The sequence below is a fragment of the Rhinatrema bivittatum genome, chromosome 2 (genome assembly GCF_901001135.1).
Source record: "Rhinatrema bivittatum chromosome 2, aRhiBiv1.1, whole genome shotgun sequence".
Taxonomy (NCBI): domain Eukaryota; kingdom Metazoa; phylum Chordata; class Amphibia; order Gymnophiona; family Rhinatrematidae; genus Rhinatrema; species Rhinatrema bivittatum.
The window spans coordinates 335530817-335547974 of NC_042616.1; the positions used below are offsets into that span (position 1 = coordinate 335530817).

Here is a 17158-nt window from a genome sequence, read left to right on the forward strand (position 1 = left end):
AAGAGGTGCAAGGCTATCAAGAATAACCTGTAGTGTCTCATTCCAAGTATTAACTGCAAACTCACAGTCTTAACAGGAAGTTAGATCTAGATTTTCCTACATCATTAAAGTAAAAGAATCTATATCTATCTGTCCTCATTCAGTAACCTGTTTTTCTTTTTGTAAAAGGAAAAATATATTATTATTCAAAGTGAGGTCATAATTAAAAAATGGTTAGACCTAGGAACTGGTTTGGAAGACCAATTGTAGGACTGTGACCCCACTAAAGAGGAGTTAAACACTAAGTGCATAGTATTACCACCAGACTGAGTAGGACCAATAAAAATTTGGCCCCACCCAAGACTCCTCATGATGTCAAGAAATACCTCATATCCTGCTGAAAGAGGGGATTTGTTGACATGCAGATTAAAATCTCCCAATATCATAGTGTTATTCAAAATTAGTATTTTATTTTAGTAGTTCCTCAAAAAAAAAGTGAACAATTTTGTTCCATAAGTCTATGAGGAATGTATGATAAACATACACTGAAAGATTTGGAAGACAAACATCTCGTAAAGAGAGTCAAGACTAAGATTTTCATAATCAAATGTAAGTTTGATTTGTAAAGTATCAATAAACCTCCTCCATGCTTATTTAATCTTGGCTGCAAAACCACCATGTAACCCACAGGACAGACTTCATTTAAGATAGTCACACCAGCATCTAACAACTAGGATTCTTTAATGCATAACATGTCTAGGAATCAGACAACAACAAATCATGCAATAATACTACCTTTTTCTTGACAAGACTATGTATTGATAAGAAAAATACGCACTATAGTATTTAGAGATTGTCTGCATGATACATTGAGAGATGGGGATCAAATAAGATGACCACAGCACATCACCACCACGCCAACTAGATGCAAGGTCTCCATACCTGCCTCGATCAGTGATCAGCAGAATTGTGCTACAAGAGGCAGTAATACAAAATGACGACTCCTCAGAAAAATATTAATAGGGCCAATGCACTTGTCGGCACTTTGCACACTTGGAGTGTGATAAAGGAACTCCTTTGTTGTGCTCCTTCGTGCATGCAGTGCCTCTAGTTCTTCATCTCCCCAAGTTGGTGATATCTTCAGAGGTGGGGTTTCAGCCTCTCACTGACTGCCAGGCTGGCGAGGAGAGTTTCAACAGGCAAGAAACTCATAGTCAGTCATTTCCTCCCCTAGAAATGGAGCATCAAGGAAAGGAATCAACAGCTCAGAGACTGCATTCGCTGACTGAATCCTTCTGGCATCTCTAGTCACCCAATCAAAAAAAATAAATCAGTTTGGTTTGGTTCTTCTCATAAAGCCATGATGCCTCAGATCTTGCAACCCAATGTACTGTAGATAGTAAACTATCTTTACTTTTACAAGAGACTCCATTAATATTCTTATGACCGAGGTAAGGCTAAGCATTTTACAGTTTCCAGCCTCCTTTCTGCTACTTTTGTGAAGCTGGAACCCAACCATCCTTCTCCAAAGATCTATTGAACAGGTTCTTCGGCGGACCTGCCAGCATCTCTTATAGCTCCCTTAGTATCAATGGATGTATCTCATCTGACCCCATGGCTTTGTCTACTTTCAGGTTTGCTAGTTCTATCCAAACACTCTCCTCTGTAAATAGGATGGTATCTTCCCTACATTCATCTGTACACTTGCCAACCAACAGCAGGCTTTCTCCTCAATCATCTTTACTGAACTGAAGTATTTGTTTTTATATTTCTGCTATTTCCTTGTTTTTCTCCACACATTGCTCATTTTCTTTCAATTGCAATACCATCACTGGCCTTCTTCCTTTTTCTAATATATATGAAAAATATTTTGTCACTTCACTTTGCATTTTTAATGACCCTTGCTTCCACTTGAGCTTTTACCATTCTGATTTCTTTCCTCATCTCAGTTTCAATATTTATTTATTTTCCAGATTTTCTATACCATCATTAAGATACAATCCATCACAACGGTTTACATAATATTCAAATAAGAGTGAATAAAATAATTGAAAAAACACAGTAAATAAAATAATACAGTATAACAATATTTCTTCATAAAACTAATAAAAGTGTTAAAAGTTAAAGTAAAAGATATCAGATGAAATTATAATCACGTGCATTAATTAGTGCTAAAATGTTTGATAAATAATCTAAGAGCTGAATAAAATAAGTAGATAAAATAACTCTGCTGTTCCTTACTGCTATGCTAATTTCTTGTTGACTGTTGAACATCGTGTTATTGTGATTGCTGATATTCAGTGTATGCTTTGTGAAAGAGCATTAGATATTCTTCCCTGTGTTCCCTTTTTGGAGTTTCTTTGTGCTTTCTGAATGTTGCTCTTTTTATCTTTATGTTTTCATTCTTCTCTTTGGTGAACCGTAACAGTTTCATTTTCTCTTTACTTCATAAAAATGTGTTGTCTTTATTATAGCTCCTTTTAATTTGTCCCACTGTTGTTCTACTTCACCCATCTTCTCCCAATCTTCTAGCTTTTCCTCAAGGTACACCTCCATTTTAACTCAATGCATATTTTTGAAATCCAAGACTTTGATCTTTGTGTTCTTCTTGCCATCCTTTCTGCTAATCAAACCAAAGCATCTGATGATCACTGGTACTCAGGTTATGCAGCTACCCAGACAAAGTTACTTGTTCAATTTTTGAGTATCAGGGTCCGGTATTGATCCTCCTCTCATGGATTCCATCATCATTTGTCTGAGCAGAGCCCTTTGAAGGGCATCCACAATCTCTCAACTTTTTACAGATTCTGCAGCAGGAATACTCCAATCCATGAGCAACACCTCTCTCTTCTTTGAAATCTTTTGTATGTCTTCAATCATATCTCTACCCAGTTCTTCTGTGACTACAGGCCTGCAGACCACATCAGTGTAAATGAAAGTTCAATCATCTTTAAGACAGCCTACAGAGCTTCTTCTATTCATCACATATTTAAAAGAGGTAATACTACCACAGTCCCATAATGTTGCACAGAGGAAGATGTACCACAGTAGTATATTCTTGAAATTACCCTTGTGGTAGGCCACAATATTCACGTGCATTTCCCAGGCCCCTGCACCTTGATTGCCATTGCTGCTTTCTTATTGCAAGTCCCCGCTGACACACAAAACTAAGCTGGACAGGTTCCAATCATGCACAGCACAGTCACTGCTGTCATCCACTGTTCCAGTGGGAGGGGGAATGAATCTTTGAGTCACATAGCACAACTCCAATGTGAGTCTGGATAAGCCAAGCTTCTCCAGCCTACCAATATACTAGGCCTTGTAAAACTCAGACTGGCAGGACATGCAAATAACAAATCCCTCTCCCATGGAGATAGATAGGCATGAGGGGGGATGATTCACTAACTATTTTTGGCTCATTTTTTAGGTTCCAAATTCAAATTATCTAAGCAGGAGCCCAGAAATTAGGTGACCACCATGTTGGCCAGCTTTCTAGTGCCCCTGAATATCTATTTATGTATTTATTGTCATTTATTTATAGCTTTACAGATAAAAAATTATCACCCAAATAGATGTACAAAAAATAAAAACATAAAATTACAACAATATATTATAACATAAAAACTCACAAATATTATGACTGACAACACAAGTGTCAATGTTTTAAAAATTCTGTCATTGTAAAAAGCTATCCTGAGAATACTGGAGAGCCACATCTGGTTGATACACTACAAACTGAATATATGAATTAGAGGTATGTCACTCTTCCTGAAAAATATTCTCCCCATTCAAGAAAGAGCCCAACAGCATGGGTCAGAATGTGACCCTAGCACTCTCAAATGTATCCTTAAGCCCTACTAGCCAATAGATCAGAGACTACATATAAAACACACCAAAAGTCTTCTTTGTTCTGAAATTTCTCTGTATGCCTGCATTCCATTATGGTAACAACATGAGCAAGATTATGCATACTCTTAGAAATTCAACAAGTCTGTAATAAAATAGTATTTTTGTATTTTACATTTTTTAATTTACCTAGAACAGAAGCTTTTTTGAACTTCTATACAAGCAATTTGGTAACCAGCAGATTCAGCTTTAAGGAAATGTTTCTGTTTTTTCTTGATGAAGATACCACAATCTAGCTAAAGGTCAGATCTCTAAACTGCTCTACTCTTTAATGTCTCCATGCTAATACATTTCATGTGAAGCAGCATGGCAATTCTATTCTAACTGTAGATGATACTAGTAATCTAAAGCTTTGCACTGAGAATATGGAATTTGAATTGTGTAACCTGAAATAAAAAAAACCCAACCCCCCCCCCCCCCACCTCCCCAAAACCACAGAAACAAGCTACAGTTCAAATTAAGCAACATAGTACAGTGATTTAAATACAAAATAAAGACTTAAATTGCCAGGTTTAAACATAGCAATGTGGTGAATCTGAACAGAAATGGTGAAACTTGAATACAGCTGTACTTATAATAAAGCAGAGCTGCTTACCTTAACAGGAGTTCTCCTAGGACAGTAGGATGTTAGTCCTCACACATGAGTTACATCATCGTATGAAGCCCATCAAGGAAAACTTGTGTCAATGTTTCTGGAATTTTGACTAGGCACACTGAGCATAATCACGCATCCATGCGGGGTCTCTCTTCAGTCTGGTAACATAGAATTATATGATAGGAAATGTAAAGAGAAACCCAACTCCATGAGGTGGTGGGCGGGTTTCGTGAGGATTAACATCCTACTGTCCTAGGAGAACTCCTTTTAGAGGTAAGCAACTCTGTTTTCTCCTAGGACAAGCAGGATGGTAGTCTTCACATTTAGGTGAATCCCTAGCTACAGGCTACTCCCCAACACAAAACGGGACCAACAAGCACCAACCAGGTGCCAACCAGGTGCCAACGGGGACAACAACCACAGTGCTGTTGGTAACAGAGGGGGAGGCAGCTTGAACCCAAACAATGGCCCCTAGGCAGGAAGAGTTGGGTTCTGTACCTTGAAGAGATTTCTAAGGACAGACTGGCCAAAACTACTGTCATGTTGGCCATCCTTGTCTAGACACTAATGGGATGCGAATGTGTGGAGAAAATTCCATGTTGCAGCGTTGCAGATATCCTCTATGGGAATTGCTTGCAAATGGGCCACTGACATTGCCATGGCTGTGACAGAATGAGCCTTAACATGATCCCCAAGATGCAGCCCCACCTGAGCATAACAGGAGAAGATGCATGGAAAACTTTTATCAAAGTCTCCAGAGTCCTCGGAAGAGGACTCCGATGAATCATCGCCCCAGGGATTGTTTGGCACATCCTCCTTACCAACGTCCACAGGAGGACGGTGAGGGAGGCCAGCGCCCGTGCCCATGTTGTACTTTGGACATTGAAGCGTGGGCCCTTGGTCGCAGTAAGAGATGGCACCTCCCACATCCCCTGTGGGAGGTGCCCTGTGGGGACTTGCAGCGATAGGCTAGCTCAAGGCAGAGATGGACACAGAATATTAGCTTTATGGTACTGCAACGTAGATGGTAACCCGAGGAACGGGTGATGACTCCAGCCAGGAGAGGAGGAACCAGATGGCAATGGTCCCTCCGTAGGTTGCAGGGTGGAAAAGGCAGTTCCACAGTTTCACCAGAGGGATATGGGTTCGGTAGTGGTCCACGAAGCAGGGTAGGCTGAGAACCCAAGCTGAGATGGAGAAGACAATAGATCCGGTACTGGTCCTCAGTGCGGAGTAGGCCGAGGATCTATGGAGAGAGAGATGAGACAATGCAAAGACAGAACCGGAGTGACAGTACTCACTCTGATGCTGGTAGCTGTAGAAGGGAATCCCCGAGGAGCAGAGGTCCCGGACGAACAAGGCCCCCAAGGAGCAGGTACTGTAGGCATCCTGGTAATAGGTTGGAAACCCCAAAGGGTAGACAGAAGCATGGCAAAGCCCCCGAGGAACGGGTACCTTAGGCTTCCCAGTTGGTAGGAGGTAACCCTGGAGGGTAAGGAGGAGTGAAGCAAGGCCCCCGTGGAGCGGGTACCTAAGTCGTCCTGGAGTGAGAGTACTCAGCACGGGAGCATCTGGTAACGTGGAGAGATCAGCATGGAGGATTCCTTGCTAACTGGTAAAAGGATCTGTGGGCGCAGATTAAATACCAGAGCTAGCGACATCATGCGGTGGTGCCGCCTCCGAGGTTCCCGCCATGATGCACATAAAGGACGGGGCTGCGCGCGAGTGTACCCTAGGTGACTCCTGGAGAAAGATGGCGAACGCAATTGCCCATGTCAAACCGAGGACGCCGAAGGGTGTGGTGAGGAGAAGTGGAGGCAGCCATCTTCCCAAAATCAACTGAGTCAGGTAGAAAAAAGGTGAGCAATAGAGGGCGCAGCCATCTGCATCCGACGGGTGCAACAGCCCATCAGTATCGAGGGTTGTCTCGTCAACCTTGGTGCTGGGAGCCACAAGGGCATCGATGGTACTGGGGGCACCGAGGGAACCGACGGTCCTGGGACTCCCAATGTCCTGGGAACAGGCTCAGGGAGTGAAAGTACCTTCGAGGGCTTCGAGCAGGGTTGTGAATCTTCCTCCTCAGAGGATCCAGGAATCTGTATCGCTCTGGAGGGGGACCTCGGTGGTTGATGGGAACCAAAGGAGCCCTGGGCACCAGTTGCATCAGGACGCCCAACAGGACATCAAAATGCTCCAGCAGGGGCATTAATAATGTAGGCGCTGGCTCTGGTATGGGGGCCAGCGTTGGGACGGTTCAAAGCTCTGGAGGCTTGTAGCACCGCCTGCTGCAGCCTGCGGTCCAACTCCTCCTGAAAGTCTGGTGATGAGAAAGCGGATGATGGAGGAAGAAGAGAACGAAGCATCACCAGAGCCTCCACAGAGGCCAAGGAGGTTCGGTGCCCGCACTGCACTTTGTGAGGAACGCCTGGGACTCCCGGGTTTGGAAGAGGATGGGGCCTCTTCAGAGGAGGCTCGGCATGGGCCAGTGTTCCTCCGGAGTTGGCACTGGTGCCGTGTGACGATGACTGCCGGTGCCAATATCTGTGTTTCCCTCTGTGCTCGGCCCGGTCTTTCTCCAGTGCTGAGGATGCTGACGATCCGGATGCCTTGAAACGGTCCAACGATGGAGAGGGCCAATCCCGAGCCCCTCTTATCATGAGGAGGAACCGGACGAGACGTAGAAGGCAACGGTGCGTCTAAGGGGTCTCCGTGGCCTCTTGATGTCGAAGCCCCCGATGGCTGGAGTCGATGGAGCCAAATTCTTGGCACCAAAAAGCTTCTCTATCTTGTCCAGATGGGAATGATGGCCTTTAGGGGTCATCTGGGCACAGTCGGGGCACCCGCAGTGTTGTGGGAAGCCCCCAGACAGAGGATACAGATCTCTTGCGGATCCGTGAGAGACATGGTCTGCAGGCACTGGGGGCACTTGTGAAACCCAGCTGACAAGCTGGTGAGCAGTCGATGGCTGGCGGCCACCGGGATGCGACATGCTCAGGAATCGACTGCAAAAACGAGACGCCGGAGGGACTGACAGCTGAGAGGGACCCCGTGCAGAGGATACCAGAGGGAAAAATCCTCGATGTGAAGAATTTTTTAAAAGAAATAAGAAGAGAGCTCCATAACCTTGAAGCAACTGCTTTGCGGAAAAAAATGAGACTGAAGAGGGACCCCGTATGGCCGCGCAGATAGCAGCAAAATTTTTCCGTGCCAGACTCCATCTGATGATGTCACCCATCTGTGAGGACTACCATCCTGCTTGTCCTAGGAGAATGGCAGTTACTACTCTTAATAGAAAGTCCAGTGCGTGGGAGCGGGGGGGAAACCTACACAGAGCAGCAGATTCTACCTTTGACAGAAGCCATGGGGGAGGGAAGGTAACCTGAATGGAGCAGTAGTTACTATGCTATACAACTTGATGTGCAAACTGGTTGAACCTTTGAGTCTTTATCTTCTTTCATATGCTATGGGGTGAATATTTGAAGATTTAACATGTAAAATTTAGCATATTTATGTATAAGTATCATTTAATCACGTACACGCTATTTTACAAACATCAATGGGTAGATATTCAAAGCTGGCCGGGTAAATAACTTAGCCAATTAGAACTTATTCGGCTAAGTTACGATATATATTCAGTTTAGGGGCACTCTGGGGCAAGGCCAACATTTACATGTATAAGTTACTATTTTAAAAGACACATGCAAAGATTTGCTAATTTACTTGTGTAAATTAATACCTGCTAAATATATTGCGCAAGAGATACAGTATTAAAAAGATTTACTGTGTACTATCGGCAGGTGGAAGGTCTGGGTGTATTGTGGGTAGTTCAGGCTGAAAAACCAGGAGAAGGACTGTGAGAACTGGTGGAAAAATTAGTATAGCTGGTAATTTCAATTACATGTGCATGTTTTAAAATACGCTGACTTAACACGAGTAAGTCCTACTTTATTTTTGCGTGTAAAATATATGCACGTAGATTTTTAAAATAGGTAGGGAAAATATGTGCATTCAATGCACTGAAGTACTCACTTTCAAGACACTGAATGTATTGCACATAAGCATACATATGCGTGAATGTTGTGGGGTAAAGATACGCATATTTTATAATATTCACAGTTATATAATACTATTTTAAATGTGCGCAAAGTCCTATAAGCATATATATGCCTCCACATGCAGTTTGAAAGTTAGCCTCCCTGTTACTATATGTAAGTAAAGATCCTTGCGATCTTCAGCCTTTGATGACACTTCAAAGCATTTCTTTTTCCCTCTCCAACTCCATTTCTCCAGAACAGGCATCTTCTGTGCCCCCTTATAACTAAAGCCTAAATACAATGGCGGGGTCCACATACAGAAGCAGCACAGCACACCACACATAACAAGAAAATGTTTCTTCAAAGGTTTATAATTACAACTAAAAACCTTTCATTTAGAGCTGAAAACAGCTAGGAGCCACAGTCACATTTTCATCACCATAATGCCTGCAGCAATGTCTGATGCAGGAAACTGCAACAGACTCTTCTACATATATGATTAGAACATCAACTTGTGGTCACAAAAATAGACAAATCAAGAAAGAAAATTAATTACACAAAATAATGGAAAAATAAAACAATCCCAAGAAAATTACAATTAGAAAACAAACAAAATGAAAACAAAAATTACATTGCAGTTCAAGAGAACCTATTTAGCTATCAGCAAGAAAAATACTTAAATCCTAATCTTCGTAAAGCCCTTCAGGTTGTTATTTATTTAACCCATGTACCTATACAACTTATGATCTACAGCAATACACTGCAAAGACAAAACGGATGTCTATTTATACATTTCATCACTGTAAATGGAATGTATAGAACTTATGCTCACAAAATCTCAATCCTTTTTTTTTTCATTTTTTAAATGCAAGCAACAGCACATAGCAAACCATCATGTGCATCTTGGATTTCCTACCTTTGTCTCTCGGCCCATCATGTATTCAAACAGCACTTTTCGCAAATATTCAAACTCAGTAGGTTCACCAAAGACAGACACAGATACATCTGTGTGCCGATGCTTTCTGTCTGCTAAAGAAAAAGTGACCAAATTATCAAGATGCATGTGCTCATTTTCAAAAGCTATTTACCAGAAAATGAACAGCACAAAGCAACCCAAGAGTGAAACAAAAGTCCAAAAAGTCACCTTCAAATGTCCTAAAGGAGAGATGATGTGTTCTAGTCATCAAGCAACAGCAACATCTAGTGGCAGACCTAGAGTCCATGTAAATCAGGATTTTGAGGGATGTAACAGTCCATGAAAAATATTATCTGTGTTGTAGCGAAAAGATAACTGTAATTGCTCAAATGAAACACCAATGTGGCCCTCATTGTGATTTGCATGGTAGGCATATGCCATCGTTGAAATATTTAGGTGCTTCTGCCTGGTTTATATGTGCCCTGAAGCAGCATTTGGGCAAAATGCTGGTTGTCTTGTGTCTTTTTGAGCCACAACACAGATAAATATTTTTCATGGACTATTACATCACATTAAAAAGCAGTGGGTAGATGTTTTGTATGTATGTCACTTTAAAATGGAGCTTTTTTTGACCAAAGAGTGAGCAGAAGAAGCAGTTTGCTTTTTTACGAATTCATCAGTTTTCTGAGGCCTTTTATTCCTATTAATGTATTCCAGCAGGCCTTTACATAATTGAGTTAGATTATCTGATTTATAGGAGCAGTCCTATATACTGTATATTAATTATAATCAGTAGGTTTTATAGCTAATTTATTGTATGATGATAAATTCATGTTTTCATTATTATTTCAGGAGTTTCTCTGTCTTAGGTTTTATGAGGACAACTGTATAATTGTGAGATAAGGGGTAAAGTCTGTAGACTTTATTTTGACATTTTGGGCCGGATTTTAAGACGTACGCGCGGGCGTACATTTGTATGCGCAACCCGGCGCGCACAAATGTATGCCCGATTTTATAACATGTGCGTGCAGCTGCACGCATGTTATAAAATCCAGGGTCGGCGCATGCAAGGGGGTGCACTCTAGTGTAACTTGCGCGCGCCGAGCCCTAGGGGAGCCCCGATGGCTTTCCCCGTTCCCTCCGAGGCCGCTCAGAAATCGGAGCGGCCTCGGAGGGCACTTTCCTTCGGACCCCCCCCCCAACTTCCCCTCCCTTCCACTACCTAACCCATTCCCAGCCCTACCTAAATCCCCCCCTACCTTTAGCAAATTCTGTGGCAGATTTTTCTAAATTTTTCAGTGATTATGTGACAGATTGGCATATTGCCGCATATTAAATGTTAATATTATTTCTTGTGCTATAAGAAAGCCATTTTCTGAAATGTGTGTCCAATTTATTACAGAATTTATTACTAATTTATTACAGAAAATGGGATCTTAGTGATTGGTGCTGGGGTGGAATCTGGGGATGGGAAGAAAGGATTTTAGAGGAATGAAATGAAGAAGGGATCTCAGGCAGAACAGGGTAGAGAGAAGGGATAGAGGAGGATTGAGGGAGAAGGAGGAAGGGGGTTGGGAGGAAGGGAGGATGGAAAGCATGAGCCACTCATCCCCTACCCCCAACATCAGTCTTGTCTCTCACTCACCTTTCACACTCCCTTCAATTCCCTTACTCACACCCACACCATCTCTCAGGTTCTGTCTCTTCACATACACCCTTCTGATTTCCTCACAGCGCAAGCTACTTAATACCCTCTCTCTCCCCCTACAATACTTCTGAACCCCTCACTCACTCACTCCCTCTCCTGCATCCCCTCCAATTCCCTCATACCCACTCTTGACCTCCTACACCTTTCACTCTAGGGGAGGGGATCTCAGAGAGAGATGGAGACAGGATTTCAGGGGAAGAGAAGATGAGGGGGAGGGTGAATCAGGAGTAGTGGGATGAGGGGAGAAAAGGAAAGGGGGAAGGAGAAAGAGAAGGGATTATCAAAAGAAGGAGGGAGGACAGATACATTCTCACAGAATTCCTTTGGAAGATCCCTTTTATTTCATTCCCTCTCACATAATCCACATTCCATCACCCACTATTACACATACACTCTACACCATCTCTAATCATCTCACTCACACATACAACACCCCCTCTGATTCCCTCACTTATTCCATACAACATCCACTCCCTTATTTGACACATACCCCTAAATCATTCCCTCCCTCCCACAACACGTATTCACTCTTACATTCACCTCACATCACCTCTAATCCCCTTATTGCACACACAACCCCACCGTTCCCTCCCTCCCACCCACCCACAACCCTAAACTTTCACCCCCACCCCCTCCGATACCTTGACTAAATCCCTCTGAATCTCTCTTCCCCTCCTCACCCATTTGTGCAGATCCCAATTTCCTTAAAACAGCATATAGATGCAGCAATTTCTCCTTCTTGTGCAGCCCGAGCCCATAGTGCGGCGTGGTTCAAAGTGCAATACTTCAGCCCCAGGCTGCACAGGAAGAGGAAACAGCTGAAGCACCAAGTTATTGATGTTATACTCTGAGTTAAGGAACCGGGATTGGTGCAGGTATAATAAATACAAATACAGGTGGTGAGGTAGAGAGTGAGGGAAGATAAACAGTGGCCACTCCTCCTTTTTGTCCAGGTCCTTGATCTCCCTAGACAAATCTGCAGAGAAGAAGCAATTCCATGGGATGGGTTGGACTTTTCAGCCATACCTATGGCAGCATAATTGCAGGAGACCAGGAGCCCCAGTAAAGACCCATGGAAACTTACATAGAAACATAGAAACATAGAAATGACGGCAGAAGAAGACCGAATGGCCCATCCAGTCTGCCCAGCAAGCCTCACACATTTTTTCTCGCATTCTTATCTGTTACTCTTAGCTCCTTGTTCTATTCCCCTTCCACCCCCACCATTAATGTAGAGAGCAGTGATGGAGCTGCATGCAAGTGAAATATCTAGCTTGATTAGTTAGGGGTAGTAGGGGCAGTAACCGCTGCGATAAGCAAGCTACACCCATGCTTATTTGTTTTACCTAGACTATGTTGTACAGCTCTTGTTGGTTTTTTTTTTCTTCTCCCCTGCTGTAGAAGCAGAGAGCCATGCTGGATATGCCTTGAAAGTGAAGTATCAGGCACATTTGGTTGGGGTAGTAACCGCCGTAACAAGCCAGCTACTCCTCGCTTTGTGATTGCGAATCCTTTTTTTTTTTCTTCACCCCTGTCGTTGAAGCTATGCAGGATATGCGTGAAGCATCAGTTTTTTGTTTTTGTTTTTTTTTTTTTTCCCCCTGCCGTTGAAGCAGAGAGCTATGCTGGAAATGCGTGATGTATCAGTCTTTCTCCCATGCCGATGCAGCAGAGAACCATGCTGGATATGCATGGAAAGTGAAGTATCAGGCACATTTGGTTTGGGGTAGTAACCGCCGTAACAAGCCAGCTACTCCCCGCGTTTTGAGTGCGAACCCTTTTTCTTCTCCTTTGCCGTTGTAGCAGAGAGCTCTGCTGGATGTGTGAAGTATCAGTTATTCTTCTCCCCTGTCATTGAAGCAGAGAGCTATGCTGTATATGCATTGAAAGTGAAGTATCAGGCATATTTGGTTTGGGGTAGTAACCGCCGTAACAAGCCAGCTACTCCCCTCTTTATGAGTGCAAATCCTTTTTTCCATTACCTCTTGCTGTTGAAGCTTAGAGCGATGTAGGAGTCACAGTAAGCATGTGTATGTTTATTTAATAAGGGTATTGTGTCAATAGCCATCATTCTGGCGAGTCACCCACTCTTCATTGGCGGCCTCTTGACTTTATGGATCCGCAGTGTTTATCCCACGCCCCTTTGAAGTCTTTCACAGTTCTGGTCTTCACCACTTCCTCCGGAAGGGCATTCCAGGCATCCACCACCCTCTCCGTGAAGAAATACTTCCTGACATTGGTTCTGAATCTTCCTCCCTGGAGCCTCAAATCGTGACCCCTGGTTCTGCTGATTATTTTCCTACGGAAGAGGTTTGTCGTTGTTTTTGGATCATTAAAACCTTTCAAGTATCTGAAAGTCTGTATCATATCACCTCTGCTCCTCCTCTCCTCCAGGGTGTACATATTTAGATTCTTCAATCTCTCCTCGTACGTCATCCTATGAAGATCCTCCACCTTCCTGGTCGCCCTTCTCTGTACCGCTTCCATCTTGTCTTTGTCTTTTTGTAGATACGGTCTCCAGAACTGAACACAGTACTCCAGGTGAGGCCTCACCAAGGACCTGTACAAGGGAATAATCACTTCCCTTTTCTTACTTGATATTCCTCTCTCTATGCAGCCCAGCATTCTTCTAGCTTTTGCTATCGCCTTGTCGCATTGTTTCGCTGTCTTCACATCATTAGACACTATCACCCCAAGGTCCCTCTCCTGCTCCGTGCACATCAGCCTTTCCCCCCCCATCGAGTACAGTTCATTCGGATTTCCACTCCCCATATGCATGACTTTGCACTTCTTGGCATTGAATCTCAGCTGCCATATCTTAGACCACTCTTCCAGTTTCCTTAGATCCCGTCTCATTCTCTCCACTCCTTCCGGCGTGTCCACTCTGTTGCAGATCTTAGTGTCATCCGCAAAAAGACAAACCTTACCTTCTATCCCGTCCGCAATGTCGCTCACAAAGATATTGAACAGGACCGGTCCCAACACCGATCCTTGCGGCACACCACTTAAAACCGCTCTCTCTTCAGAGAAGGCTCCATTTACCATCACACATTGTTTTCTGTCCGTCAACCAATTTGCAATCCAGGTCACCACATCGGCACTCACTCCCAAGCTTCTCGTTTTATTCACCAGTCTCCTGTGCGGAACCGTATCAAAAGCTTTGCTGAAATCCAAGTAGATGACATCTAGTGCTCTTCCTTGATCCAATTCCTTGGTTACCCAGTCAAAAAAGTCAATCAAATTTGTCTGACAGGATCTTCCCCTGGTGAATCCATGCTGCCTCTGGTCCATCAATTCTCCAGACTGTAGATAGTTGACTATTCTCTCTTTCAGCAGTGACTCCATTACTTTTCCCACCACCGAAGTGAGGCTAACCGGTCTGTAGTTGCCTGCCTCTTCCCTGTTCCCACTCTTGTGAAGCGGGACCACCACTGCTCTTCTCCAATCATTCGGCACCACTCCCGTTTCTAGGGATCTATTGAACAGGTCACACAGCGGACCCGCCAGAACATCTCTGAGCTCCCTCAATATCCTTGGATGAATCCCATCAGGCCCCATGGCTTTGTCCACTTTCAGGTTCTTTAGTTCTTCCCACACATTTTCTACTGTAAAAGGATTTTCATCTATTCCCCTTCCCTCCAGTTTCTTGTTGTTTAGAGATGGTCCTTCTCCAGGGTCTTCTTTAGTGAACACAGAGCTGAAGTATTCGTTTAATATTTCTGCCATTTCTTCGTCTCTCTCTACACATTGATCATTACCACCTTTCAATTTCACTATACCACTTTGGACCTTTCTCTTTTCGCTGATGTATCTGAAAAATGTTTTGTCACCATTTTTATCTCCTTGGCAATCCTCTCTTCCGCTTGACTCTTTGCCAACTTGATTAATTTCTTTGTCTCCCTCAGTTGATACAAATATTCTTCTTTGTGCTCCTCCCTTTGGGATCCTTTATATTTCTTGAATGCTGTTCTTTTAGCTTTAATTTTGTCAGCCACCTCCATTGAGAACCAGATAGGTTTCAGTTTTCTTTTGCTTTTCTTTACATTTCTAACATATAGAGCAGTTGCCTTGGTGATTGCTCCTTCACAGATATAGAACAGCACACGATTCACTCTGACACATATATTAAGGAGAATGCCACAATAACATTAGATTCAAATATAGAAGAAAGAACATTTTTAAAAGTATGGAGAAAATAAAGACACTGCTAAAATATAATCATGCACATTCCAGTTTAGGAAGAAGCACAAAAAAAGGTCACTGTGCAAAGACAATGAGGTCCATATTCAGATATAGACTAGATACTAAAGTTAGACAGATAAACTTATTCGGCTAACTTTGGAGTATATTCAATAACGCAGCTGCCCTATTGAACATAGCTGGCTATCTTAAAGTTAGTCAGCTAAGTATAGGACAGGCCTTTGGCCTGACCAGACTTATAGGGTCATTCATCAAAATGCGTTATGGCGTTATCACGTGCATTAACGCCATAACGCATGGGATAATCATGTTACCGCATGGCACGAATGCAAATTTTTTGAAGGGGCGGTATTAATTAAAATGAGGGGCAATATCATATGGTTTTAACACCTTTTTTCTGACGTTAAGCTGTGCAATATGCCCAAAACAGCCATAATACAATTTGCATTAAAGATTGCAAATTGCTTTTCAGCCATTTCTGGGTTGCGGGAGGAAGAGAGAGAGAAAGAGATATAACACCTCTGGGGAGGGCTTCACAGTATTCAACTATTTATATTATTATAGGAGGGCCAGCTAATAGCCCGAGGTGAGGTGTTGGTGGTGGTTTTGGGACCAGTTTTACATGCAGAGTGAGACGTACGAACAACAGCACAGTACAACTCAGTGAAGATATGACGTCATTTGGAGTGAGGAAAGTCTCACAAAGTTGAGATTTTATTTATTTATTTATTTAACAGCTTTTCTATACCGACATTAAAATACACATCATATCGGTTTACATAATAACAATAGGTAGAAAATACAAAAAAACAGGGGGAGGGGAGGGGGAGAACTAAGAACAGGGGGTCGGAAGGGGGGACCCCAAACTAAGATAGAAAGGAGAGAAGGCGAGAGGAACTATAACAAGGTTAATTAAATGTGTAAGAGTACATAATATACAAATGGAGCCAGGAAACGGTGGGGGGTGGAATCAAATATACAAAATATAAAAGGGGTTGTGAAAGTTACCGGGAGGTCAGTGGAAATTTTAACTGTGTTCTCTCACCCTAGCTTGATAGTATCCTGTTATAGAGTCCACTAAGATAGGGTGAGAGAACATAGTTGAAATCTCAACTCTGTGAGACTTTCCTCACTCCAATTGACGTCATATTTCCACTGAGGTGTACTATGCTGTTCATATATCTCACACTGCATGTAAAACTGGCCCCTAAACCCTATACCACCACCAACACCTCAGCTCGAGCTATTAGCTGGCCCTCCTATTGAGATATAAATAGTTGAGTACTATGAAGGCCTTATAAATAATCCCTCTCTCTCTGTTAGTACACTGTGCGGTAATTCTAAAATTACCATAAACACGCCCCTTTTTCTTACTGCGGGTGTTATCCATACGTTTAATAGCATTTTGATGAATCTAGGGGTTAGCTGGCTAAGTCATCTGGCTAGCTCTGAATATCAGAATTAGCCGGTTAACTTAGCGAGGTGCTATCTTAGCTCCTCTCAGTTATGCCCCTGGAACACCTCTACCTTATCTGGCTAAATTCTAGCCTCCTAATTCATTAGCTGGCTAGAATTTAGCCAGATATGTGCCCAAATATTCATTTAGCTGGCTAGCTTCTGAGTTATCTCTTGATCAAAGAACAAATACAACTGTTCAATCACTGTGATATTTAAAATGTTTTATTTACTTTATATCAACTGTATTTTATTAGGCTTAATAAATATTTATGAATATATTCTTGAACCTATCGTTTAAAGAAGATACAAGCGAGAAAGCAACACATGTAACATTTTATACCAAGAATGTTGTTTTAACGGAT

General features: G+C 42.8%; 1 protein-coding gene across 6 annotated transcripts in view; it reads right to left on the minus strand.

The window, feature by feature from the left end:
• GOLGA4 (golgin A4) overlaps positions 1 to 17158 on the minus strand; it is a 456386-nt gene that overhangs the window by 32819 nt on the left and 406409 nt on the right. For 5 of the 6 annotated variants that reach the window (XM_029589811.1, XM_029589810.1, XM_029589808.1 and 2 more), the window contains one exon: positions 9431 to 9543. In XM_029589811.1, the coding sequence (XP_029445671.1) occupies positions 9431 to 9543 (113 nt within the window). The remainder of the gene's footprint in view (positions 1 to 9430; positions 9544 to 17158) is intronic. The other variant, XM_029589809.1, reaches the window with a different exon arrangement.